General features: G+C 46.9%; 1 protein-coding gene across 6 annotated transcripts in view; it reads right to left on the bottom strand.

Annotated features, from left to right (window-relative positions):
- Positions 1-26,817, bottom strand: part of plxna4 (plexin A4) — a 597,697-nt gene that overhangs the window by 207,054 nt on the left and 363,826 nt on the right. For all 6 annotated transcript variants that reach the window (XM_068059453.1, XM_068059450.1, XM_068059454.1 and 3 more), the window contains exon 6: positions 2,952-3,075. In XM_068059453.1, coding sequence (XP_067915554.1) covers positions 2,952-3,075 — 124 coding nt within the window. The remainder of the gene's footprint in view (positions 1-2,951; positions 3,076-26,817) is intronic.

Raw genomic sequence — 26,817 nt, 5'->3', positions numbered from 1 at the left:
AGGAGCGGTTGAAGGGGGTGGAGGAGGAGGCGGTGGTGGACAAGGTGAGAGATGGAGGAGGTGGTGGAAAGGTGGAAGAGATAGAGATGGAGGAGAGGCAGGTGGAGGAGGGGGAGGTGGAGGAGGCGGAGGTGAAGGAGGCGGAGGTGAAGGAGGCGGAGGTGAAGGAGGCGGAGGTGAAGGAGGGGGAGGTGAAGGAGGGGGAGGTGAAGGAGGAGCGGGGGAGGTGGTGGACAATGAGGGAAGGAGGTGGAGGAGGAAAGGTGTAAGAGATAGAGATGGAGGAGATACATGTGTAGGAGAGGGAGGTGGAGGAGAGGGAGGGGAGGTGGAAGAGGTGGAGGAGGTGGAAGAGGTGGAGGAGGTGGAGGAGGTGGAAGAGGTGGAAGGGGAGGAGGGGAGGAGGGGGAGGAGGGGGAGGAGGGGGAGGTGGAGGACAGGGAGGTGGAGGACAATGAGAGGAGGTGGAGGAGGAAAGGTGTAAGAGATAGAGATGGAGGAGATACATGTGGAGGAGGGGGAGGTGGAGAAGGGGGAGGTGGAGGAGGGGGTGGTGGAGGAGAGGGTGGAGGAGTGGGAGGAGGGAGGTGGAGGAGTGGGAGGTGGAGGAGTGGGAGGTGGAGGAGTGGGAGGTGGAGGAGTGGGAGGTGGAGGAGTGGGAGGTGGAGGAGTGGGAGGTGGAGGAGGGGGAGGTGGAGGAGGGGGAGGTGGAGGAGGGGGAGGGGGAGTTGGAGGTGGAGGAAGTGGAGGAGGGGGAAGTGGAGGAGGGGGAATTGAGAAGGGGGAGGGTGAGTTGGAGGTGGAGGAGGAGGAAGTGGAGGAGGGGGACGTGGAGGAGAGGGAGGTGGAGGAGGGGGAGGCGGAGGAGGAAAGGTGTAAGAGATAGAGATGGAGGAGATACATGTGGAGGAGGGGGGGAGGTGGAGGAGGGGGAGGTGGAAGTGGAGGAGGTGGAGGAAGGGGAGGGGGAGATGGAGGAGGGGAGGGGAGGGGGAGATGGAGGAGGGGAGGTGCGGAGGGGGAGAGGTGGAGAGGGAGGTGGGGAGGTGGAGAAGGAGACGGGGGAGGGGGAAGGGGAGGGGGAGGTGGAGGAGGGGAGGGGAGGGGAGGGAGGGGAGGAGGGGAGGGGGAGGTGGGGAGAGGGAGGCGTGGGGAGGGGAAGGGGGAGGTGGGGAGGGGAAGGTGGGGGGGAGGTGTAGGTGAGGGTGGGGCAGGTGTAGTTGGGGGAGGAGATGGAGGTTGGGGGAGGAGATGGAGGTTGGGGGAGGAGATGGAGGTTGGGGGAGGAGATGGAGGTTGGGGGAGGAGATGGAGGTTGGGGGAGGAGATGGAGGTTGGGGGAGGAGATGGAGGTTGGGGGAGGAGATGGAGTTGGGGGAGGAGATGGAGTTGGGGGAGGAGATGGAGTTGGGGGAGGAGATGGAGTTGGGGGAGGAGATGGAGTTGGGGAGGAGATGGAGTTGGGGGAGGAGATGGAGTTGGGGGAGGAGATGGAGTTGGGGGAGGAGATGGAGATGGGGGAGGAGATGGAGATGGGGGAGGAGATGGAGATGGGGGAGGAGATGGAGTTGGGGGAGGAGATGGAGTTGGGGGAGGAGATGGAGTTGGGGGAGGAGATGGAGTTGGGGGAGGAGATGGAGTTGGGGGAGGAGATGGAGTTGGGGGAGGAGATGGAGTTGGGGGAGGAGATGGAGTTGGGGGAGGAGATGGAGTTGGGGGAGGAGATGGAGTTGGGGGAGGAGATGGAGTTGGGGGAGGAGATGGAGTTGGGGGAGGAGATGGAGGTGGGGGAGGAGATGGAGGTGGGGGAGGAGATGGAGGTGGGGGAGGAGATGGAGGTGGGGGAGGAGATGGAGGTGGGGGAGGAGATGGAGGTGGGGGAGGAGATGGAGGTGGGGGGAGGAGATGGAGGTGGGGGGAGGAGATGGAGGTGGGGGGAGGAGATGGAGGTGGGGGGAGGAGATGGAGGTGGGGGGAGGAGATGGAGGTGGGGGGAGGAGATGGAGGTGGGGGGAGGAGATGGAGGTGGGGGGAGGAGATGGAGGTGGGGGGAGGAGATGGAGGTGGGGGAGGAGATGGAGGTGGGGGGAGGAGATGGAGGTGGGGGGAGGAGATGGAGGTGGGGGGAGGAGATGGAGGTGGGGGGAGGAGATGGAGGTGGGGGGAGGAGATGGAGGTGGGGGGAGGAGATGGAGGTGGGGGGAGGAGATGGAGGTGGGGGGAGGAGATGGAGGTGGGGGAGGAGGGGGAGGAGATGGAGTTGGGGGAGGAGATGGAGGAGGGGGAGGAGATGGAGGAGGGGGAGGAGGGGGAGGTGGAGAGTGTTCCATCTCCTCTCTTAGGTGGACATACAAGATCCCGTGGCACTATCTGGAGCATGTGAGATATCTCCAAGTCTCCTGGACAATAATTATCCCTCAATCAACGTCTAAACAGATTAACTGGTCATTAACACATTGCTGTTTTTGGGAACTTGCTGTGCGTAAATTGGCCACATTTCCTATATTATAGTAGTGACTACACTTCAAAGAAGGTAATTACTTGGCTGTAAAATACTTTGGGGCATCCTAAGAGCTTGAATGCCGCTATATAAATGCAAATCTTTCTTTGTATTTGCATTTCCTCATGCCAGGCAGCATCCGAGTGAATCTGCACTAAAACCACTCAAAAATTCAACATCCTTCCTGGTCTTAAAATAACAACTCCACCCAGCACCCACCCGCACTGACCCCCGTAACCCCACCGCCCCCCTCCCCCCACAAAACCCCACCGACCCCCGACCCCCACCGGCCCCCTCCCCCCCACAAAACCCCACCGAACCCCTCCTCTCTCCACAACCCCATCACACTTTTATGAAACATTTTTTTGTAGGAATGCATAGAAGGCAGAATATTAAAGGAAGAAACACCTCACTATTCCCTCTGGAATGACAGAGGAGGTGGGGCACTCACCGGGACACTGTACTGGGACACAGAGATGTTGCTCGGGCTCACAGCGAGACTAACGCACTGTTTGATGTCAGAGGCAAATCTTCGGAGTTCAGTGGAACGTTTGCATTTATCCTTCCTTGTGCACCTGAAACAAAAAGAGGCCCAAGTGAGATAACGGGAGTTGAGCCATGGAAACTGGATGATCCTGACCCCGAGACCACACCCATCCTGATTTAGGGAAACTACAGCTGGCCTCAGGCCCTGAGTTATACTGATGGGGGAACAATTCGGTAGAATTCAGGGTCCCAAACCCTGTAAAGGAACATCCAATAACCCCCCCTGCCCCTCACCACACCAAACCAAACCCCTTTTCTAGACAGTCAACGTGTGAAAATTGGTTCATTTGTCTTGGTCATGTTGAAGAAAAGGAAAATCTTCCCTTTTATCAAGTTTCTCAACAGCAACAGTAACATACATTTACATAGCGCCTTCACCATAGTAAAATATCCCAAGGTACATCACAGGACTGTTATCAAACAAAATTTGAAGCCAAGCCACAGAAGGAAATATTAAAACAGATGGCCAAAAGCTCGGTCACAGGTAGGTTTTAAGGAGCGACTTAACGGAGGAAAGAGAAGTAGAGAGGTGGAGAAGTTTAGGGAGGGATTTCCAAAGCTTCGGGCCCAGGCAGCTGAACGCACAGCCACTAATGGTGGGCCTATACAAATGGGGAATGCGCAAGAGGCCAGAATTGGAGGAGCACAGTTATTTCAGAGCGTTGTAGGGTTGGAGGAGGTAACAGAGATAGGGATGGGTGCAGCAAAGGAGGGATTTGAAAACAAGGGTGAGGATTTCAAAATTGAGACTTTGCTGGGCCACTTGAGTCGAGGAAATGGTGATGTCCATTGAACCATGCCCCAAAACAAGTCAGTACTTTCAGAAGAGGAGTTGGAGAGTGAATGAAACCTGGCCAAAAGGCAGAGGATAATGTGACTCAGTAAGTCCTCCAACACTGTCTGGATTAAACACTGGCCCCCACCCAAGACCAATAACTATAAAATTCAAGGATAATTTTCTTGAGATATGACTTGGCCGTAATGTATTATTCATTTTATATGCAGTTTATTGATCATTTGAGGCCACTGTATATGCTTGATGCAGCATGCGCTGTGTCCCACCAGAGGCATTTACTGCAGCAATCCAGAAGGTAGTGCCATGTGTTTCTTCCAGAGATTTACAATAGCAGATCAATGAGATCTTACACTGGCAACAGGGTAAGTGCGTGAAATAATATGTTTCAGTTCACCAGTAAGATTGTCATATGGTTTTCAACATCGATTATCCACCAAGAGCCCAGCAATTGCCCAGCGGCACAGTGGCGCAGTGGTTAGCACCGCAGCCTCACAACTCCAGCGACCCGGGTTCAATTCTGGGTACTGCCTGTGTGGAGTTTGCAAGTTCTCCCTGTGTCTGCGTGGGTTTCCTCCGGGTGCTCCGGTTTCCTCCCACATGCCAAAGACTTGCAGGTTGATAGGTTAATTGGCCATTATAAATTGCCCCTAGTACAGGTAGGTGGTAGGGAAATATAGGGACAGGTGGGGATGTGGTAGGAATATGGGATTAGTGTAGGATTAGTATAAAAATGGGTGGTTGATGGTCGGCACAGACTCGGTGGGCCTGTTTCAGTGCTGTATCTCTAAACTAAATTCTCACCGGTTGTAGAAGGCATCAAGTGTACAGGTAAACACCACGTTACCTCTTTCAAACGTAACCTTGTCACGCACAAGGCCACAAAAGAGGGGAAAGACAACGGTCACTGGGGACCAATGGAAATAAAGGTTCTGTCTATGGCACAGATTTATAACAGAACAAATTTCAAACTCGATCAGAGGTTGAAAGCAGCTCATCTTTCCCAATAAACACCAGCGGATGTGTGGGACAAAGACAGCAAAAGCAATTTTTTTTGTGGGGGGGGATGCCAAGGGGAATGGAAAGAGGAGACAACTTGTCCTTTGAAAAAATCTGGATAATATCCAATTGGGAATGGGTTGGTGGTTATAAGGATATTTCAAAACTGTGATGATTGAAGAAACCATGGAACACAGTCATTACTGTGTTGCTGGAGGGGGAGGAAGGCAATGTTTTACATAGAATGACCAGCACAGAAACAGGCCATTCAGAACAACAGGTCCATGTTTATGCTCCACACAAGCTTCTTCCCACCTTATTTCATCTCACACTGTCAGCTTATCCTTTTATTCCTTTCTCCCTCGTGTGTTTATCTACCTTTGCGTTAAATACATTTATGCCGGTTGCCTCAACTGCTCCTTGTGGTAGCGAGCACCACATTCGCACCACTTCTTGGGTAAAGAAATTTCTCCTGAATTCTTCATCGGATTTATTTATTTATTTAGAGATACAGCACTGAAACAGGCCCTTCAGCCCACCGAGTCTGTGCCGACCAACAACCACCCATTTTACACTAACCCTACAGTAATCCAGTACAGCTAGGCGTTGCGCAAACGACTACTGGCAACACCTATGCAGTCATATTCAGCTGGCCTCAGACACCGGAAACATCAGAGGAATGTATGATGGCATGAAGAGAGCTCTTGGGCCAACCATCAAGAAGATCGCCCCCCTCAAATCTAAATCGGGGGACATAATCACTGACCAACGCAAACAGATGGACCGCTGGGTTGAGCACTACCTAGAACTGTACTCCAGGGAGAATGCTGTCACTGAGACTGCCCTCAATGCAGCCCAGCCTCTACCAGTCATGGATGAGCTGGACATACAGCCAACCAAATCGGAACTCAGTGATGCCATTGATTCTCTAGCAAGCGGAAAAGCCCCTGGGAAGGACAGCATTATCCCTGAAATAATCAAGAGTGCCAAGCCTGCTATACTCTCAGCACTACATGAACTGCTTTGCCTGTGCTGGGACGAGGGAGCATTACCCCAGGATATGCGCGATGCCAACATCATCACCCTCTATAAAAACAAAGGTGACCGCGGTGACTGCAACAACTACCGTGGAATCTCCCTGCTCAGCATAGTGGGGAAAGTCTTTGCTCGAGTCGCTCTGAACAGGCTCCAGAAGCTGGCCGAGCGCGTCTACCCTGAGGCACAGTGTGGCTTTCGTGCAGAGAGATCGACCATTGACATGCTGTTCTCCCTTCGTCAGATACAGGAGAAATGCCGTGAACAACAGATGCCCCTCTACATTGCTTTCATTGATCTCACCAAAGCCTTTGACCTCGTCAGCAGACGTGGTCTCTTCAGACTACTAGAAAAGATCGGATGTCCACCAAAGCTACTAAGTATCATCACCTCATTCCATGACAATATGAAAGGCACAATTCAACATGGTGGCTCCTCATCAGAGCCCTTTCCTATCCTGAGTGGTGTGAAACAGGGCTGTGTTCTCGCACCCACACTTTTTGGGATTTTCTTCTCCCTGCTGCTTTCACATGCGTTCAAATCCTCTGAAGAAGGAATTTTCCTCCACACAAGATCAGGGGGCAGGTTGTTCAACCTTGCCCGTCTAAGAGCGAAGTCCAAAGTACGGAAAGTCCTCATCAGAGAACTCCTCTTTGCTGACGATGCTGTTTTAACATCTCACACTGAAGAGTGCCTGCAGAGTCTCATCGACAGGTTTGCGTCTGCCTGCAATGAATTTGGCCTAACCATCAGCCTCAAGAAAACGAACATCATGGGGCAGGACGTCAGAAATGTTCCATCCATCAATATTGGCGACCACGCTCTGGAAGTGGTTCAAGAGTTCACCTACCTAGGCTCAACTATCACCAGTAACCTGTCTCTAGATGCAGAAATCAACAAGCGCATGGGTAAGGCTTCCGCTGCTATGTCCAGACTGGCCAAGAGAGTGTGGGAAAATGGCGCACTGACACGGAACACAAAAGTCCGAGTGTATCAGGCCTGTGTCCTCAGTACCTTGCTCTACGGCAGCGAGGCCTGGACAACGTATGCCAGCCAAGAGCGACGTCTCAATTCATTCCATCTTCGCTGCCTTCGGAGAATACTTGGCATCAGGTGGCAGGACTATATCTCCAACACAGAAGTCCTTGAAGCGGCCAACACCCCCAGCTTATACACACTACTGAGTCAGCGGCGCTTGAGATGGCTTGGCCATGTGAGCCACATGGAAGATGGCAGGATCCCCAAAGACACATTGTACAGCGAGCTCGCCACTGGTATCAGACCCACCGGCCGTCCATGTCTCCGCTATAAAGACGTCTGCAAATGCGACATGAAATCGTGTGACATTGATCACAAGTCGTGGGAGTCAGTTGCCAGCATTCGCCAGAGCTGGCGGGCAGCCATAAAGACAGGGCTAAATTGTGGCAAGTCGAAGAGACTTAGTAGTTGGCAGGAAAAAAGACAGAGGCGCAAGGGGAGAGCCAACTGTGCAACAGCCCCGACAAACAAATTTCTCTGCAGCACCTGTGGAAGAGCCTGTCACTCCAGAATTGGCCTTTATAGCCACTCCAGGCGCTGCTTCACAAACCACTGACCACCTCCAGGCGCATATCCATTGTCTCTCGAGATAAGGAGGCCCAAAAGAAAAAGAAAAAGAAAGAAGAAAACAGTAATCCCATATTCCCCACCACCTACCTACACTAGGGGCAATTTACAATGGCCAATTTACCTATCACCTGCAAGTCTTTAGCATGTGGGCGGAAACCGGAGCACCTAGCGGAAACCCACACAGGGAGAACTTGCAAACTCCGCACAGGCAGTACCCAGAATTGAACCCGGGTCCCTGGAGCTGTGAGGCTGCGGTGCTAACCACTGCGCCACTGTGCCACCCATTTATTATCTTATACATCTGGTCCCTAGTTTTGGACTCCCCAACAAGTGAAAATATCTTTCTCTATTTCTACCCTATAAACAGCCTTCAGAATTTTGAAGACTTCTATTAGGTCACCCCTCCGCCTTCTCCTTTTCTAGAGAAAAGATGCCCATTATAACATCTTATTTCTGGTATGATCCTTGTGAAAATGTCATTAAGTTAGGTGCCTATTCTTTTTGCATGCAGGTTAATGTAGCCATGGCTGTAGGAAAGAGATGAGCATACAAATTGAAGCACAGCTTTATTACAAACTTTATTGTTAATGTACTCAAGATTCGAGGTACAACTGCATTGCTTTGCATTGAAGTACCTCCCTTAACGCCAGTTGCAACCTTAATGCTGACTATACACAGTGACAGGAGTCAGGATAAAGCAGTAAGATTTCCTACCCTTGGGGCAACGCTGCAAAAAGGGCCACAAAATGTCCAACAAATAAACACAGCCCCTTTCTGTCTCCAACAAAGTTGCTGCCTGCCTGACCTTGGGAACTCAAGCATGACCCTTATCCATTTCCGTCGAAATGGCTGCAAGGACTTGCAAGCAGTAGGTTTCATTGACAAGAGTTACTGCAGTGTCAACCATGGCTCATTGGGTCATTTTCTCTAAGTCAGAAGGTTCAGGCTTCAAGTTCCAGTCCAGAGAATTGAGCACAAAATCTATATCGACATCTCTAGTACAATACTGAGGGAGCGCTGCATTGTCAAAAAGTGCCGTCTTTCAGATAAGACATTAAACCGAGGCCCTGTCTTCCCTCGCAGGTGGGCATCATAGATCATATTAGAAGATGGTTGCGGGAGTTTTCCCAGTGACCAAGTCCAATATTTATCACTCAATTAACCTCACTAACTATAACTATTTGGTCATTATCCTATTTGCTGATTATGGGATCTTGCTGTGCACACATTGGCTGCCACGTTTCCCACCGTACAACTGTGACCACACTTCAGAGGTACTTCATTGGCTGTAAAGCACTTTGGGATATCCTGAGGTCTTGAAAGGTGCTATACAAATGCTAGTTATTTCTTTCTTGTGAGAAACAGTCACTCGGCTGAATGATCAGAGGGCCATTGGTGCCTGTGAAACTATTATCTGCAGCTAGAGTTGGCATTTTTAAAGAGAGGAAGACAAGTCAAAAACAGTCTCTGGGATCTTGTGTAAGGGTTAAGTTGGCAGAATGCCTTTCCCCCTAACAGGAAAGCAGTGTCATTTCAGCCTGGGCCCAACTCCTTGAGTTGCAATCAGTTGCAACAAAAGCCAATGAGGTGGATCTGATAGGCAGTGCAGAGAATAAAAGGCTCATACACAGTACGTGAGCCCTGCGTTCAAATCAAGATTAGATTCCCTCATGCAGTGATAATGGGAAAGTAGTTTCACTTAAAAGGGTTTTTTGTCTCCCTGATTGTATTGTGGAGATAGGCTAATGGTGGTACAAATGTACTTTTTATTGTACTCAGGAGAATTCCCAGCCTCTGAATCCTTTTCTTCAGCTGCCGACGCCTGTGCAATGGCTCCCTCTGGTTTTGAACACTTGTGCCTCTGGAACAAAAGAAACATTTTGTGTTTTCCTCCCCACTTCCCCAGTCAGATTCTCCCTCTCTTCTTCCAAAAGCACCATGCTTGTGTAGCTCTTCATGAGCACAGACATCCACCTAACGGTCTAGTAGACTTTATAGTGATCATAGTGTTCGCCCACATGGGTCACTGGAGATGGGCTGTAGGCGAGCACCATCCAACCCGTGAACGGTATGTAACCTGATATGTGAAGAAAGTAACGTGTGCGGCTAAAAGTGTAGACAAGTCCACAGCAGGGAAGTAGGGACGTGCTGAGAAAGCAATGTGATGTAACTGAACTGTAAAGGGGAAGTGACTGTGGTAAAACCTGCAAGGTGGTCATGAAGACATGTCTAAATTTACTGCTAAATTTTTAATAGATGCGCCATGTGGGCTGGTTGCTTGGAGATTGGGGGTCGACGGAGTGAGGTAATGCCTTGTTATCAGACCATGGCTGGAAACATAAGAACATAAGAACTAGGAGCAGGAGTAGGCCGTCCGGCCCCTCGAGCCTGCTCCGCCATTCAATAAGATCATGGCTGATCTTTTCATGGACTCAGATCCACTTACCCGCTCTCTCACCGTATCCCTTAATTCCTTTATTGTTCAAAAAGATATCTACCTTAGCTTTAAAAACGTTTACTGAAGTAGCGTCAACTACTTCACTGGGCAAGGAATTCCATAGATTAACAACCCTCTGGGTGAAGAAGTTCCTTCTCAATTCAGTCCTAAATCTGCTCCCTCTAATCTTGAGGCTATGCCCTCTTGTCCTAGCTTCACCTGCCAGTGGAAACATCCTCTCTACTTGTATCTGATCTATTCCTTTCATAATTTTATATGTTTCTCTAAGATCCCCCCTCATTCTTCTGAATTCCAATGAATATAATCCCAATCTACTCAGTCTCTCCTCATAAGCCAACCCCCTCAACTCCGGAATCAACCTAGTGAACCTCCTCTGCACCCCCTCCAGTGCCGGTACATCCTTTCTCAAGTAAGGAGAACAAAACTGCACACAGTACTCCAGGTGCGGCCTCACCAGTACCTTATACAGCTGCAACATAACCTCTCCGCTTTTAAACTCAATCCCTTTAGCAATGAAGGACAAAATTCCATTTGCCTTCCTAATTACTTGCTGTACCTGCAGACCAACCTTCTGCGATTCATGCACAAGGACACCTAGGTCCCTCTGCATAGCAGCATGCTGCAACTTTTTACCATTCAAGTAATAATCCTTTTTACCGTTACTCCAACCGAAATGAATGACTTCACATTTATTAACATTGTATTCCATCTGCCAGACCTTTGCCCCCTCACTCAATGTATCTATGTTCCTCTGCAAAGTTTCACAGTCATCTGCACACTTTGCTCTGCCACTCATCTTAGTGTCATCTGCAAACTTTGACACCCTACACGTGGTCCCCAACTCCAAATCATCTATATAAATTGTAAATAATTGCGGTCCCAACACCGATCCCTGAGGCACACCACTGGTGACTAATTGCCAGCCAGAATAGCACTCATTTATCCCCATTCTCTGCTTCCTGTTTGTTAGTCAACCAATCCTCTATCCATGCTAATATTTTACCCCTAACGCCATGCATCCTTATCGTATGCAGCAGCCTCTTGTGCGGCACCTTGTCGAAGGCCTTTTGGAAATCTAGGTACACCACATCCACTGGGTCCCCATTGTCTACCTTGCTCGTAATGTCTTCATAGAATTCCAAAAGATTTGTCAAGCATGACCAGCCCTTCATGAACCCATGCTGCGTCTGCCCAACGGGACAATTTCTATCGAGATGCCCTGCTATTTCTTCCTTGATAATAGACTCAAGCATCTTCCCCACTACAGAGGTTAAGCTAACCGGTCTATAATTCCCCATCTTTTGTCTACCTCCCTTTTTAAACAGTGGCGTCACATCTGCTGTTTTCCAATCTGCTGGGACTACCACAGAGTCCAGCGAATTTTGGAACATTACCGCCAGTGCACCTGCTATTTCTCCCGCCATCTCTTTTAGTACCCTGGGATGCATTCCATCAGGGCCAGGAGACTTATCAATCCTTAGCTCCATTAGCTTGCCCAACACTACCTCTTCCGTAATAATGATTGTTTCCAGATCCTCACCTACGTTCGTCTCTTTGTCAATTACTGGCATGTTATTAGTGTCCTCCACTGTGAAGACCAATACAAAATACCTGTTCAATGCCTCGGCCATTTCATCATATCCCATAACTAAATTCCCCTTCTCAACCTCTAAAGGACCAACGTTTACTTTAGCCACTCTTTTTCGTTTTATATATTTATAGAAACTTTTGCTATCTATCTTTATATTCTGTGCTAGTTTTTTCTCATGTTCTATCTTACTTTTCTTTATAGCTCTTTTTGTGGCTTTCTGTTGACCCTTAAAGTTTTCCCAATCTTCTAGTTTCATGCTGTTTTTGGCCACTTTGTATGCCTTCTCTTTCAATTTGATAGCCTCCCTTATTTCCTTAGACACCCATGGCAGATTACCCCTTTTCTTCCAGTCCTTCCTTTTCACTGGAATATACTTTTGCTGAGCACTTTGAAAAATTGCTTTGAAAGTCCTCCACTGCTCGTCAACTGTCCCACCATAAAATCTTTGTTTCCAATCTACTTTAGCCAAATCCTCCCTCATTCTATTGTAGTCCCCCTTGTTCAAGCACAGGACCCTGGTATTGGATTTTATCTTCACACTCTCCATCTGTATTCTAAATTCAACCATACTGTGATCTTTCCTTCCAAGAGGATCCCTAACTATGAGGTCATTAATTATTCCTGTCTCATTACACAGGACTAGATCTAGGATAGCTTGCTCCCTCGTCGGTTCCATTACATACTGTTCAAGAAAACTATCACGGATACACTCAACGAACTCCTCCTCAAGGCTACCCTGACTGAGCTGGTTCGACCAATCTACATGTAGATTAAAATCCCCCATGATAATTGCCGTACCATTTTTACAGGCATTAGTTATTTCTTTGTTTATTGCCCGCCCCAATGTGATATTATTTGGTGGCCCATAGACTATGCCTATCAATGACTTTTTCTTCTTAGAGTTTCTAATTTCCACCCAAATGGATTCAACCTCATTCTCCATAGAACCTATATCATCTCTCAGCACCGCCCTGATGTCGTCCTTGAATATCAGAGCTACACCACCTCCCTTACCTTCCTGTCTGTCCTTCCGAATAGTCTGGTACCCCTGGATATTTAACTCCCAGTCGTGACCAACCTGTAACCATGTCTCCGTGATGGCTACCAAATCATATTCATTCGTGATGATTTGTGCCATTAACTCATCAACCTTGTTACGAATGCTACGAGCATTCAGGTAAAGTGCCTTTATGTTAGCTTTCTTACCCTCATGATTCCCAACATCTCTAATAATATCTCCTGAGTTATCCTTCCTTTCTGCTTCTTTCATAGTCTGCCTTGAACTTAAACCCTCCTGCACACATGTTAACCTGCTCCTTACCTTTATATTTATCATCATACTCCTCGTCGTTTTCCCTTTCCCTTCCCCCCGACTCACTAGTTTAAAGTCCTAGACACCACCCTATTTATCCTTTTCGCTAGAACACTGGTTCCAGATCGGTTCAGGTGGAGACCATCCCATCGGTACAGATCCCCCCGGTTCCAAAACTGATGCCAATGCCCCATGAAATGGAACCCCTCTTTCCCACACCACTCTCTTAGCCACGTGTTTACTTCCCTAATTTTCTTATCCCTAAGCCAATTTGCACGTGGCTCGGGCAGTAATCCGGAGATTATGACCCTCGAGGACCTGTTCCTTAATTTCGTTCCTAGTGCTTTATAATCCCCAAACAGGTCCTCCATTCTAGCCTTGCCTATGTTGTTAGTCCCAAATAGAGAACTATGTGGTCGAAACTTGAGGGATGAGGCTACCAAAAATAAGGTGTCAAAACCGGTGAAAAGTTGACAGACTGTGGCTGACGTAGGGCGCCTGCAGTGTTAGCAACAGCTGACCGACCAATCACTGTACATTGGGTAGTCAGGTCCGGCACATCCCGAGCTGATCATGCAGGCAGCATGCACAAAACAGGGTATAAGAAAGTGTGTTCCAAAGTGCTGGCTAGCTAGCTCAGGACTAAGTAGTCTGATCAACTACTTGGAGAATCGGAAGGGGAGGACAGATCATCTGCTCCATTCCGACTCTCGGATGAACCTAAGTAACCTAGCTTACGTGGACGCGTGAGTATAATCTCTGTTGAAGATCGAATAAACGTGCTATGTGTGAACAATAATTTGGTAGTCTTGAGTCGTTGATACCCAGAGTAAACCTCCAGACCAGCAGTGGAGATAGGCTACAGTCAGCACATAGGAACAGGGGTAGACCATTTAGCCCCTCAAGTCTGTACAGCCATTCAGTGATATCATGGCTGATCTGCAAACTCACTCCATATACCCGCCTTTGCCCCATATCCCTTAATACATTTGGCTAAGAAAAATATATCAATCTCAGATTTGAAATTAACAATTGATCTAGCATCAACTGCCATTTATGAAAGCAAGTTCCAAACTTCTACCAGCCTTTTTGTGGGAATGGGAACATGGGCTGAGTTTTCCCTTCCCCATGCCACGACATTGGGGTTTGCTGCAGCCTGGCTGAGATCAGATAAGTCAATGTGGATTGTGGGTTGAACTCGGGATTTTCCTGACCAGCATTGCAGAATTACTTACTAGGGTGGCACAGTGGCGCAGTGGTTAGCACTGCAGCCTCACAGCTCCAGGGACCCGGGTTCAATTCTGGGTACTGCCTGTGCGGAGTTTGCAAGTTCTCCCTGTGTGGGTTTCCGCTAGGTGCTCCGGTTTCCGCCCACATGCCAAAGACTTGCAGGTGATAGGTAAATTGGCCATTGTAAATTGCCCCTAGTGTAGGTAGGTGGTGGGGAATATGGGATTACTGTAGGGTTAGTGTAAAATGGGTGGTTGTTGGTCGGCACAGACTCGGTGGGCCGAAGGGCCTGTTTCAGTGCTGTATCTCTAAATAAATAAAATAAATATGGAGGCCTTGGGACCATTTTGTTTCAAGGAGGGAAGAATCTCAGAACATAAGCATATTGTTAAGCGATTGTTTTGTGAGCAATTTTTATGTTTCATGTTTCAGTAGGTTCCCCTCTTCTCCTGACATGTTTTGGGGAACATCTGGAGACTTGACAGCAATAGATCTAACCAATCCAACCATCTCCCCTTGACATTCAACGGCGTTACAATCACTGAATCCCCCTCTATCAAGAATGTGGGGGTTACCATTGACCAGAAATTGAACTGGAGTAACCATATAAATACCGTGGCTACAAGAGTAGGTCAGAGGCTAGGAATCCTGCGGCGAGTAACTTACCTCCAGACTCCCCAAAGCCTGTCCACCATTTACAAGGCACAAGTCAGGAGTGTGATGCAATACTCTCCACTTGCCTGGATGGGTGCAGCTCCAACAACAAGCTAGACACCATCCAGGACAAAGCAGCCCACTTGATTGGCACCCTATCCACAAACATTCACTCCCTCCACCACCGACGCCCAGTGGCAGCAGTGTGTACCATCTATAAGATGCACTGCAGCAACGCACCAAGGCTACTCAGACAGCACCTTCCAAACCCGCAACCTCTACCAACTAGAAGGACAAGGGCAGCAAATGCATGGGAACACCCCACCTGCAAGTTCCCCTCCAAGACACACACCTGTTTTTGGAGCTACATCACCGTTCCTTCACTGTCACTGGGTCAAAATCCAGGAACTCCCGTCCTAACAGCACTTGGGTGTACCTATCCCACATGGACTGCAGTGGTTCAAGAAGGCAGCTCTCCACCACCTTCTCAAGGGAAATTAGGGATGGGCAATAAATGCTGGCCTAGCCAGCGACGCCCACATCCCATGAAATGTATTAAAAAAAAGATTTCTGTTAGGCAAGGGTATCAAGGGATATGGAGCAAAGGTGGGAACCTGGAGTTGAGGATCAGATCGAATGAACTAATTGAATGGCGAAGCAGATATTGAATGGCCCACTCCTGTTCCCATGTTCCACTTTGCAAGCCAACAATACCTGGGGACGGTACACCTTTAAAACAAAAAGGGTCCACATCTTGCTTGTAATCCTTGTCCACATAGGTCCAAGTTTCCTTGTCACCAAAAATGTAATTCCATCCACCTCTGCTGGGTGGAAGGTCATGTTAATAAGTGAATATTAATAACACTCATTACAATAAATTTCCATAAATTTATGTTAGCAAGGCAGAATTAAAATTGAGTGCTGCAGATGAAATCACCTGATTCAGCACAAGAATTTTAACACAGCAACTTCTCCCCTGATTACAGGTTGTTCGAAAGGGCTGAGAGAAAGAGAAAGCAAGGGAGAGAAAGCAAAAGATAAAACCAAAAAAGGAAAAAAAAATCGCCTGAGGATAAAGTGAAATCAGATAGGGAAGGAGACAGAAAACGAGAGAAGGGAAGGAGGAGAAAGGGTGCGAAAGAAATCAATAAAGCTTTAAAACATTTTCCTGATGATTGTTTGTGCGTATTGGAATTTATCAGAATGGTACCAGGAATGAGGGACTTCAGTTATGTGGAGAGACTGGAGAAGCTGGGATTGCTGTCCTCACAGCAGACAAGGATAAGGGGAGATTTAATAAAGGTATTCAAAACATGAAGGGTTTTGATAGAGTAAATAGGGAGAAACGGTTTCCAGTGGCAGAAGAGTCAGGTAATCAGAGGACACAGATGTCAGGAAATTGACATAAAATCCAGAGGGAGGAGATGAGAAGTTTTATACAATGAGTGGTTATGATCTGGAATGTACTGCACGAAAGGATGGAGGAAGCAAATTTAGTAGTAACTTTCTGAAGCGAATTGGTTATATACTTGAAAAGTAAACATTTTCAGGGCTTTCGAGAAAGGGCGGGGGAGTGGGACTAATTGGATAGCTCTTTCAAAGAGCCAGCACAGGTGTGATGGGCTGAATGGTCTCCTTCTGTGCTATATCTGCTATGATATGATACCTATTTGCGCACATGTGCAGTGGTGAAAGAGGCAATGGAAACACTTCACCTGCTCCTACTAAGAGGTCCCTTTGTCCTCTGCCTGCTCTTCCACCTTGATCACTCTTAATCATGCCTTGGAAAGTAAGCAGGCTGCTTTGGGAGCACCAGGACTGCTGTTTGAATCATCGGGAGTGGTAGGGGGTTCTTCGCAAAAGTGATTCCAAAGAAAAGATATCATGAGAGGAAACTAAAACTTCAGCATCGCGCATTTCCAAGGCCCCGGCTAAGCACACATCCAGACCTCTCCCTATCCTGTGGAATGTGGAATCCATCAGTCAGTGAGTTGAGTAAGTCTTTATAAAGTTTCATTGGGCAGCTCAATCAGCCGTCTTCTGTGTAGATATTCAAGATTTAAGAAAGATCTGAATTTTCCACTGTGGAAATAACAGCAACAATAATTTGGGCGGCACAGTGGCGCAGTGGTTAGCACAGCAGCCCCACAGCTCCATCGACCCGGGTTCAATTCTGGGTACTGCCTGTGTGGAGTTTGCAAGTTCTCCCTGTGTCTGCGTGGGTTTCCTCCGGGTGCTCTGGTTTCCTCCCACATGCCAAAGACTTGCAGGTTGATAGGTTAATTGGCCATTATAAATTGCCCCTAGTATAGGTAGGTGGTAGGGAAATATAGGGACAGGTGGGGATGTGGTAGGAATATGGAATTAGTGTAGGATTAGTATAAATGGGTGGTTGATGGTCAGCACAGACCCGGTGGGCCGAAGGGCCTGTTTCAGTGCTGTATCTCTAAACTAAACTAAACTAACATAAATGGGATTTGTGCAGCTTTAGTGGCAGAAGCTGCTATAGCAAACGGTGTCAGCTGTCTTGTAGATAGATAGAACTTGCATTTATATTAGCCTTTCAGATCCTCAGGATATCCTAACATATTTTACAGCCAATGAAATACTATTTGAAGTGTGGTCACTATTGTAGTGCAAGAAGTGACAGCCATTTTGTGCACAGCAAGCTCCCACAATCAGCAACACGATAATGACCAGTTAATCTATTTTAGTGATTACAGTTGAGGGCTAATTATTGGCCAGGACACCAGGGAGAACTCCCCTGCCCTTCTTCAAAATAGTGCCATGGGATCTTTTACATCCACCTGAGAGGGCAGACGGGGCCTTAGTTTAATGTCTCATTTGAAAGATGGCACCTCTGACGTTGCAGCACTCCCTCAGGACTGCACGAGAGTGTCAGCCTAGATTCCTTTTTGCTGGAAGACATGACTCGAATGCAGCGCAAGTCCAATATGTTCCCACTAGGTACTTGGTGCAGTGAAGAAAAAGGATGTCAAGTATTGATGAAAGCTGGCAAATCACCACTAAGTCTCAGTGGGATGTGCACATTAACTGTTGTATAGACAGTGATGGAAATGAATGAGAGCCGTTATTTACTGATGGATTAGATTAGTGTGGAATCAATATTAACATGAATGGCTTCCTGTCACAGAACAATCAACCTGAGGTATACCTGCTTTCTCAGATTTGAAGCGCTTTAATCGAGTGACGAAGAAATTTGAAGAGGATTTCTGTATTGGCCCCACCAATTCTGGCCTCCTACCCCTGTACTTATTCTGGTCTCCCCTGACCCGGTCTCTAAAATCCCAGTTGACTGGGAATGCAGAGGCCCGAGTTCTGTGCATGGGTGAAGCCTAACGATGTAACAGCCCAAGCTTCAACTGGAAGAACTTCCATCGAGCAGCTACCAGGCAGGCTCAAGAGAGCGGCCCCACATGTTCAACTGGGCCCAAATAAAAGCTGGTGACTGCAGCGGCATCCTGGGAAGCTCACAGTAAAAGTGGATCGGTACTGCTGCTGGAACCAGGATCAGAGGGTTTATATTATTGGCCATAGCCAATGGGGAGGGAACCAAGCATTTGTTGTTAGCTGTCATTCAGCTCTGTACAGCACCGTCATATCAGCTCATGTATCTAGTCTCAAGCGTAGGGAGTCTGCTGGGATATGGTTTCATGGTCTTGCTTCATGCGGGAACCTTCACCAACAATTGTGGTTTCTCTGTCTCGCCCCCACCCACCCCACCACCCCCCCTTCCCTCCCCGTGGTCTCTCCCCCTCTCTCCTCACCACCACACCCCCCACCCCCCCACAGTGGTCTTTCTCTCTCTCTTCCCCCAATGGTCTCTCTCTCTCTGAAGCAAAGACTGGTGATTGAGCCTTGATCTTAATGGCATATATAGCTCAGTATCACAGAGAGCAGCAGTGTCACCCACTGAATCAATGGTGTCCATAGTTTCACTGCATCCTGGTTACCAAGTATGGGATGCCAGGCATAAAAATACTTACTGCAATCTATTTCTAAAATGATAAAGATTTCCAAATCCTTTCAGGAAAGGCAAACATTTTCCAAATCAGATTTTATTAGATTCAATTGAGCAAATCCTTTCTTTATTTACTGACCTATTTACAAATCCGGAGTATTAAATCTCTAAATCTCACTGTTCAATCATTCCTCACATAATCTCAATTCGTTCGATCAAATCTCTCCCGCTGAGCACCTGTTCTCTTCTTTGAAGTCTGGATACATTGAGTCTGCAGTCGCTGCTGAAAGTATTAGGTCTTCAGAAAGAAAAACCTTCAACTTAAAGCTTGGAGTTTGGGAAGTTCTGCCATGAATATTGATTCAGTGACTTTTTGTGCCTTAGTTCAGCTCTACAGGTCTCTGGCCACACATACCCAATCCCCACTGTAATCATACTGGAAGGCTTTGTGAATTTATTGGGTGCAATTAATGAAGGCCAAAACAGTGGATGGGAATTTCCTCAGAGCTTCTCCCATTGCAGCTTTGGCGCAAGTGCAGCGGAAACTTCATTTACTCACTTCAAGGCAAAGTTACAACGGCAGAGCAGCAGCTGCTGGGAAGATATTCCCAGCCAATATCTACAGGAAGTCTGGAAAAGGATGGGAGGAGAGAGAGAAGTTGATATAATGCCAGAACATACTGTGGCCAAGATTAGTGAGCAAATGTTTGACACTCACATGATACTCTGCCCATTATTTCAACACAGGTGTCAACAGTTCATCTTGGAGTCATAGAGTTATATAGCACAGAAACAGGCCCTTCGGCCCACTTTGAATAGCTTAACACCTGTAGCAGATGCAGAAATGTCACACAAATGCCTCAAACACTCAAGCACTAATGTTAATAAACTTAATTTCCAGACTACACAGACAGATCACAAGAGGACAGAGAATGAGAAAGACACGACAAAATAGAGAGTGAGAGAGACAGGGTCTAAGAAAGAGAAGCTGAGAGACACACAAAAACAGAATCCATAAGATGTAGAGACTTTAAAAAAGAGTGAGAACAAGGCAGACATAAAGAGAGAAACCACAAAAAACCTAGAAATTAAGAAAAAACAGGGACACGTTAATGAAATATGGACTTTAATTTTGAAGTTTACACACAGACCAAGGGTGAAATATAGAGAGAATGCACAAGAGGGAGAAACATCAAGAGAAAGATATACAGACATATGAAGAGAGAGAGAACAAAAAGAACAATGAAGCAGATAGCGAGAGATTCAGAATCAGTGAAAAAAAAAGGAAGGAGAGATACAGAGGACAAGAGAGAAACAGAGATTCAGGGAGAAAGAGGTAACTGTACCTAAACAAGTTCCACCTGTTGCGAAGATTTGATTGAACACTCAAAAAGCCAATTAAACTTCAAAAATAGAGTCCCTGGCCGGGATTTAACCCTGGGTGGATGGGAGCCGGCCACTGACTGAAAAATCGGTGGCGAACCCGCTTCCACCTTGCCTGGGGATCCAACCCGCATTATGTGGGTCGCCAGGCTTTAATTGGTGTGAGGCGGGACTTCTACCGGCTTGAGTTAGGAAGTCCTGCCTAATATAACTGCCAGCCAATCAGCGGGCCAGCAGCTAACTGTCCCAGCAGCACCTCTGGGAGTGGTGACCACTGCTGGGATTACAGCCCAGCTTGAAGATGATGATGTCGGGGAGCAAAGTTAAGTTTTGGTTGCCTCGCTGGGGGTGATCGGGCGGGCCCTGGCGAGGCAAAGGTGGTCAATTGGGGGGATTGGGGTGTGTTGGGTTCATTGGGGAAGCGGGGGCACCCCTCCATTGGGCACAGGGTGCCCGATGTAATTTTTGTTCTATTATATGTACATACACATATATTTCTAATCTTACACAGATGTTGTTTTTGTATCTTCACACATTTCACTTGGAGAATAGTGTGAAGTAAAGAAAGGATTTGCAGACAGATTGACACTGTGAACTCTGCGTGCTCCTAACCTTCTGTATAACATCCTTGAGGGTTAGTTAGTTCTGTACAGAGGCAGGAATGCTGGCACTAAACCAAAGATTTAGTTAAGAAACTTAACAATTCAGCCTTGTCACATCTCTCAGAAACATCTCAAGCACATCATGCGCTTAATCTAAATGAATTTGCATCATTACTTTGTGATGCAGCCATTGTCATTACATAGGCAAACAGCAATGAGGCAATTGGCCAGTCAAGCTGTTTTTCAGGTGTTGATTGAGGAAGGGAGGAATGTCAATCAGGACACTGGGAGAATGCTACGCTTTCCAAACAGTGCCCTGAGTCGTGCCATCCACCAGAACCACTGCAACAGGCAGATGATGCCTTCAGTTAAGGTTGACAACAGAAGAAAGGAATGAATCACAATTGGAGACTTACATAATGCAGATGATGAGATGGAGATTTTGAACTTAAAAGGATCTGATTTAATAAGTGACTTAGTGAATAATGATTAAATGTACCATGGTTTAAAGCTCCAAGATTTAAAATGGTAATGATTTGTAAATAGCGGAGCAAATTCATCTCCAAAAATATCTGATTTATAAAGGATCTTGTGTTGGGATTTGTTAAAGTTCGTGCCGCGGTATCTGTTGAAAAGCTGATGATTTGCGTTTAATAATCCCTTCACTCATGGTAACCATGTTAAAGAGATTGATTTAAAGAGGCATCGACACGACACTGTGGAGTAATCAGTCTGCTCTTTCCTTCCTTCATTTCCTGAAGCTCTTGCCTTATGCTGAAACCACGGTTACCTCGACACCAGCGAAGCTCTGCTGCTTCACTTCTCCATTTTTGCACTGACGGGAATGTCAGCAGGCTATAGAGTAACATATAGCACAGAAGGTGGCCATTCGACCTATCTAGTCCATGCCAACTCTCCATGGAGCTATGCAGTCAGTCCATAAGACCATGGAATTGGGAGCGGGGGGGGGACTTCGCAGGCCCTGTCCCTATCCAAGGCTCACACACAGGTATGCCCAAGCTGGAGTCACTGGATAGCAAAGAGGCGCTGGGACTTTGGCTGATTTTATTTTACCCTGCAGCATCCCTCCCCACCACCCAGGCTGAGATCAGCAATTGTCAGCCATGGCTCAGTGGGTAGCACGCTCTGAGTCAGAAGCCCGTGAGTTCAAGACATGATAGGGACTTGAGCACATAATCTAGGCTGACACTCCAGTGTGGTATTGAAGGAGTGCTGCACTGTCAGAGGTGCCGTCTTTTGGGTGAGACCCCATCAAGTGCACACATGGCACTACTTTGAAAAAGAGCAATGGTGTTCTGCCTGGCCAAAATTGATCCCTCGATCAACATTTATTAAAACCGATTATCTGGTCATTTATCTCATTGATGTTTGTGGGAGCTTGCTGTGCACAAATTGGCTGCTACATTGCAACAGTGACTACACTTCAAAAGTATTACGTTGGTGATAAAGTACTTTCAGATGTCCTGAGGTCATGAAAGGTGCTGCAATAAATGTGTAGAAAAGTTTTTTTACTCATTGAAATGGGCATAGTCTTTACAACTTGGGCATGAGATTTGTCATGGAACAATGTACCACCTTCAGCACAACGATGCAGCATGTAACTTGCAATGAAGGTTCATTTAATGTGAAGACTATTATTTTGTAACTTATCTGGCCTGACCCAAGTGTGAGAGGTTACTGCTGGGGAAAGGACACACTCTCCAATCTGAGGAACCCAACTTTATAACAACAAGCATTTCCAGTTCAGCTTCAGTCAAGTAATGATCCTACCTCTCATCAAGAGTTACCAATTCTGATTGGACCTTTGTGCATCACTTGACCTCCCAACTTCAACTGCCCTTCCCCCAACGTTCTAACCATTGACATGTTAAATTTTGCAGTAATTAGTTAACAATGGCAGTCACAATACCCACAATCCTCCATGCTCCAGAAACAGCTCCATCCATCGCGTGGTTTTACCAGAACATGCATATGCTAGGGCCTCATTCTATCCAAGTGCATTGCAGCCCTAATGCTTGTTGAGAGTTTGGCCAAAGCAAAACAGGAGATGGAAAAGTCCCACTGATTTTCCCTTCAAATTGTTCACACAATTGTCTGGGACATTAACCTTAATTTCCCAGAGACTCCAGATCTGGGAAAGTTAGCTACTGTACACTGACCCTTGAAAATGCACGCAGCCCAATGTTAAAAGTGTATCCCTTTCCAGACCCATGTGGCATCTTCCATTCTCCACTCCTGCCACCTTGTAGCCTCACTGAGTCAGACTGCCGATTAGTACTGAATTAGGGGGGGGATTTGTGCTTTAGCCCCGTGCACACCAGGATCTTGCCTGGGAGCGCTCCAAAATCCCATTGTGTATAGCGCCCACTGTGAGCAGGCATGAGAGACTATCGACATGAACCAACTTGGGAGAAACAAAAAAGTTTGCCAAAGACCCCTATAGCCCTGTCTGACAGAATGAAGTAACTTTGCTGATCTGGTATCTGGTTACTGGCCAAAAAAAATGCAGTAAAAAATTCAATGTTTCTTACTGCAAAAAAAACCAATGTTGTTGACCCAACATCCCCCTGGCATTGGCAGATCTGCCATTTTGAAACCAGGCCTCCAAGCACCTAGACTATCCCATCATGGATTTAGCAAATCACCTTGGTAACCTAAGTTTTTATTTTCAAAGGAATATTGATTTATAAAGTTACTCACTAAGAGAATGTTGCTGCTGGAACATGTTGAGCAAGTGCTTCAGCAGCTCTTTCTATTCAAAGAAAAAAGGCTTAGTTAGACCCAAACAAAAGCATAATCCTTTAAAGGCGTAGTCCGCAACGCTTTAATTTGAGGCCGCCTGCTTACCATTTTAACCTTGTGAGACAAACACTATCCTGCCAGGACTTGGGAAAATCAATCAAAGAAATGCCTCGGCCTATGACAGACCTCCTGATGGAAGCCATAATGTTTTCTACCTCAGAGATTGAAGGCAGCTAGAGTTGTTGCTGTTACTACCAGTCAATATCTCCTGATGCTTACAGAATGCCATTACAGGCTACTGGGAGATGGTCCAGGCTGCCAGCTTTCAACACTGGTATTAACAGTCAGGTTTTGTTGTTGTTGTTGTAATTATTGAGAAATCTAGGCGAAGGGCCAAGACCATTGTGCACAACACCAGTAAGGTTGAAAAAGAGAAGAGACAAGCTAAAATGGCCCATTGCCTAAAATGTTTCAAAGGAATTCTCAGGACAGAGGTTTCTTTGCATTGCATCTGCAGTTAGTTGCTGCCTATGTGCCAAGGAAAATGTGCTTTAAAAACCGGCATTAATTTATATTTGGATGGTTCCCGTGTAATCAATATAAAGAAGGCCTATGTCATTTTATACTAGAGTAGGCCCACAATACAACAGTAGAGGGAAGCTCATCTATCTGCCTCTGCATATATAATTCTTCTGCCTAGCCAGACACACTGCTGACTTAAAAATTGCCAAAACTATAAAAAGAGGCAGTCATTTTGTTCTGGTTCCTCCTGGTACGCAGCCAGCAATTTATGAGCATCTGCCAATTTTTGCTCTTCCCTCACCCAGGAGCAATTAAACTCTGAATGACTTCATGATATGCACATGCACAGAAAATTAGACTTTGTCTCGTTAAAGGGACCAGCCAACTAAAATACAGCTTCACCTTAGCAGCACGATAATACATCATACGGTTCAATATCTTGGCCATTGAAAGCAGAAAAAAGCTTGCACTTTCCAAGACTGCATACATTCCAAAGTGCTTCCCAGCCAATGAAGTACTTTTAGTGTCGCCATGGTTATGTAGGCAAACACAACAGCCAACTTGCTTATAGCAAGGTCCGACAAACCACAGGGAGATTAATGTCCAGTTAATCTATTTTTGGTGATGTTGATTGAGGGATAATTCCACTCCCCACACTTCTTCAAAATAATGCCATGGGATCTTTCCTGTGCCCACCCAAATAAGAAGATGGGGCCTCAGTTGAATGCCTCATCTGAAAGATGGCTCTTCCCCCACAGTGCATCGCTGCCCCTGGATTGTGTAAAAGCCAGGTTGAACCCACAAGTTTCTGACGCAGAACTGAGCCAAGATGACATTTCAAAAACACACACAGCGCACCTATCTACTCTCATTTTTACACTGCCTTCCCTTGAAGGTGCTGACACTCACTGAGGTTTTGTGAGGGACAGAGCAGAAAGTGGTTGAAGACTGATCAGATCACCCCTTAACCTTCTAAATTCTAGTGTAAACTGGCCTAATTTGTGTAATCTCTCCTCGTAACTTAACCCCTGTAGTCCAGGTATCATTCTTGTAAACCTACGTTGCACAGTGGCGCAGTTGTTAGCACCGCAGCCTTACAGCGCCAGCGACCCAGGCTCGATTCTGGGTACTGCCTGTGTGGAGTTTGCAAGTTCTCCCTGTGACTGCATGGGTTTCCACTGGGTGCTCTGGTTTCCTCCCACAGCCAAAGACTTGCAGGTTGATAGGTAAATTGTCCATTGTAAATTGCCCCTAGTGTAGGTAGGTGGTTGGAGAATGGTAGGGAATATGGGATTAATGTAGGATTAGTATAAATTGTTGGTCAGCACAGACTTGGTGGGCCAAAGGGCCTGTTTCAGTGCTGTATCTCTAAATAAAAATAAATTTAAAAAAGATACTAACTGTGCGGATATCTGTGCCCAGGTTTCGGGGTGCATGGCTGGGGCTGGGACAGTGAAGGCTCTACATGACTTTATGTCCTCCAGGCAAATTGGCAATCAACATGAAAAGTTCCTGATCTCTCCTCATGCTGATGTGATAGTATTAGCAAATCAGTGCACCACTACATACATCTTGGATTGCCCTGCTGTGCCATTGTACCTGATGTGGTTTGATGTCAGTGGCCGTGTGCCAGGGTTATAAGTCTGGTCCCAATGTACCAGCAAAGGGTCACAAAGCAGCTTATAAGAGCTACTAAAAGAGATTATGAAAGCATCAGTTTCCACACTGGCGGCACCCAGCTCTATCTCGCCACCACTGCTCCTGACTCCTCCACAGTCTCTAAACTGTCAGACCGCTTGACGTTCAGTGCTGGATGAGATGAAATTTTCTTCCGTTAAGTATTGGGAAGACTGAAGCCATTTTTTTCGGTCACTGTGGCAAACTCCATTCGCTAGCCACCAAGTCCATCTGTCTCCCTGGCAACTGTCTGAGGCTGAACCAGACAGTTCACAACCTTGGTGTCGTACTTGACTCTGAGATGAGCTTCCGACCATATATCCATACCATAATTAAGGCAGCCTATTTCCACCCCTGTAACATCACCCAACTCCATCCCTACTTCAGCTCATCTGCTGCTGAAATCCTCATCCATGTTTTTGTTATCTCTAAGCTTGACTATTCTAATTCACTCCTTGCCGGCCTCCCACATTCTACCTTCCGTAAACTTAAGGTCATCCAAAACTCTGCTGCTCGTGTCCTCACTCGCACCAAATCCCATTCACCCATCACCCCTGTACTCGCTGACCTACATTGGCTCCTCATTAAGCAACGTCTTGATGTTAAGATTCCCATTCTTGTTTTCAAATCCCTCCATGTCCTTGCAACCTCCCCAATCCCATCTCTGTAATCTCTGCCAGCCCCTCCGAGATAGCTGTGCTTCTCTAATTCTGGCCTCTCGAGCATCCCCAATTTTAATCGCCCCACCAAAGGTGACCATGCATTCATCTGCCTAGGCCCTAAATTCTGGAATTTTCTCCCTAAATCTCTCCACCTCTCTTTGCTCCTTTAAGATGCTCCTATAAAACATACCTCTTTGACCAAGCTTTTCATGATGATCTTATGTGGTTCCGTGACAAATTCTGCTTTTTAATGCTCCTGTGAAGCACTTTGGGACATTTTATTATGTTAAAGGCACTATATAAATACAAGTTATAGTTGCTGCTGTTGTTGTAAACCTCTCTGCCTCTCTCTCCTCCTTTAAGATGCTCCTTAAAAGCTCCCTTTTTGGCTAAGTGTTTGGTCATCTGTTTTAATATCTCCTTTGCAGCTCGCTGTCAAAATTTTATTTGTTAACATTCCTGCGAAGTATCTTGGGACATTTTATGGTGTTAAAAGTGCT

Source organism: Heterodontus francisci, chromosome 27, assembly GCF_036365525.1.
Source record: "Heterodontus francisci isolate sHetFra1 chromosome 27, sHetFra1.hap1, whole genome shotgun sequence".
Lineage (NCBI taxonomy): Eukaryota > Metazoa > Chordata > Chondrichthyes > Heterodontiformes > Heterodontidae > Heterodontus > Heterodontus francisci.
The sequence above is the reverse complement of the archived record's forward strand: the minus strand, read 5'-3'. Positions and strand labels throughout refer to the sequence as shown.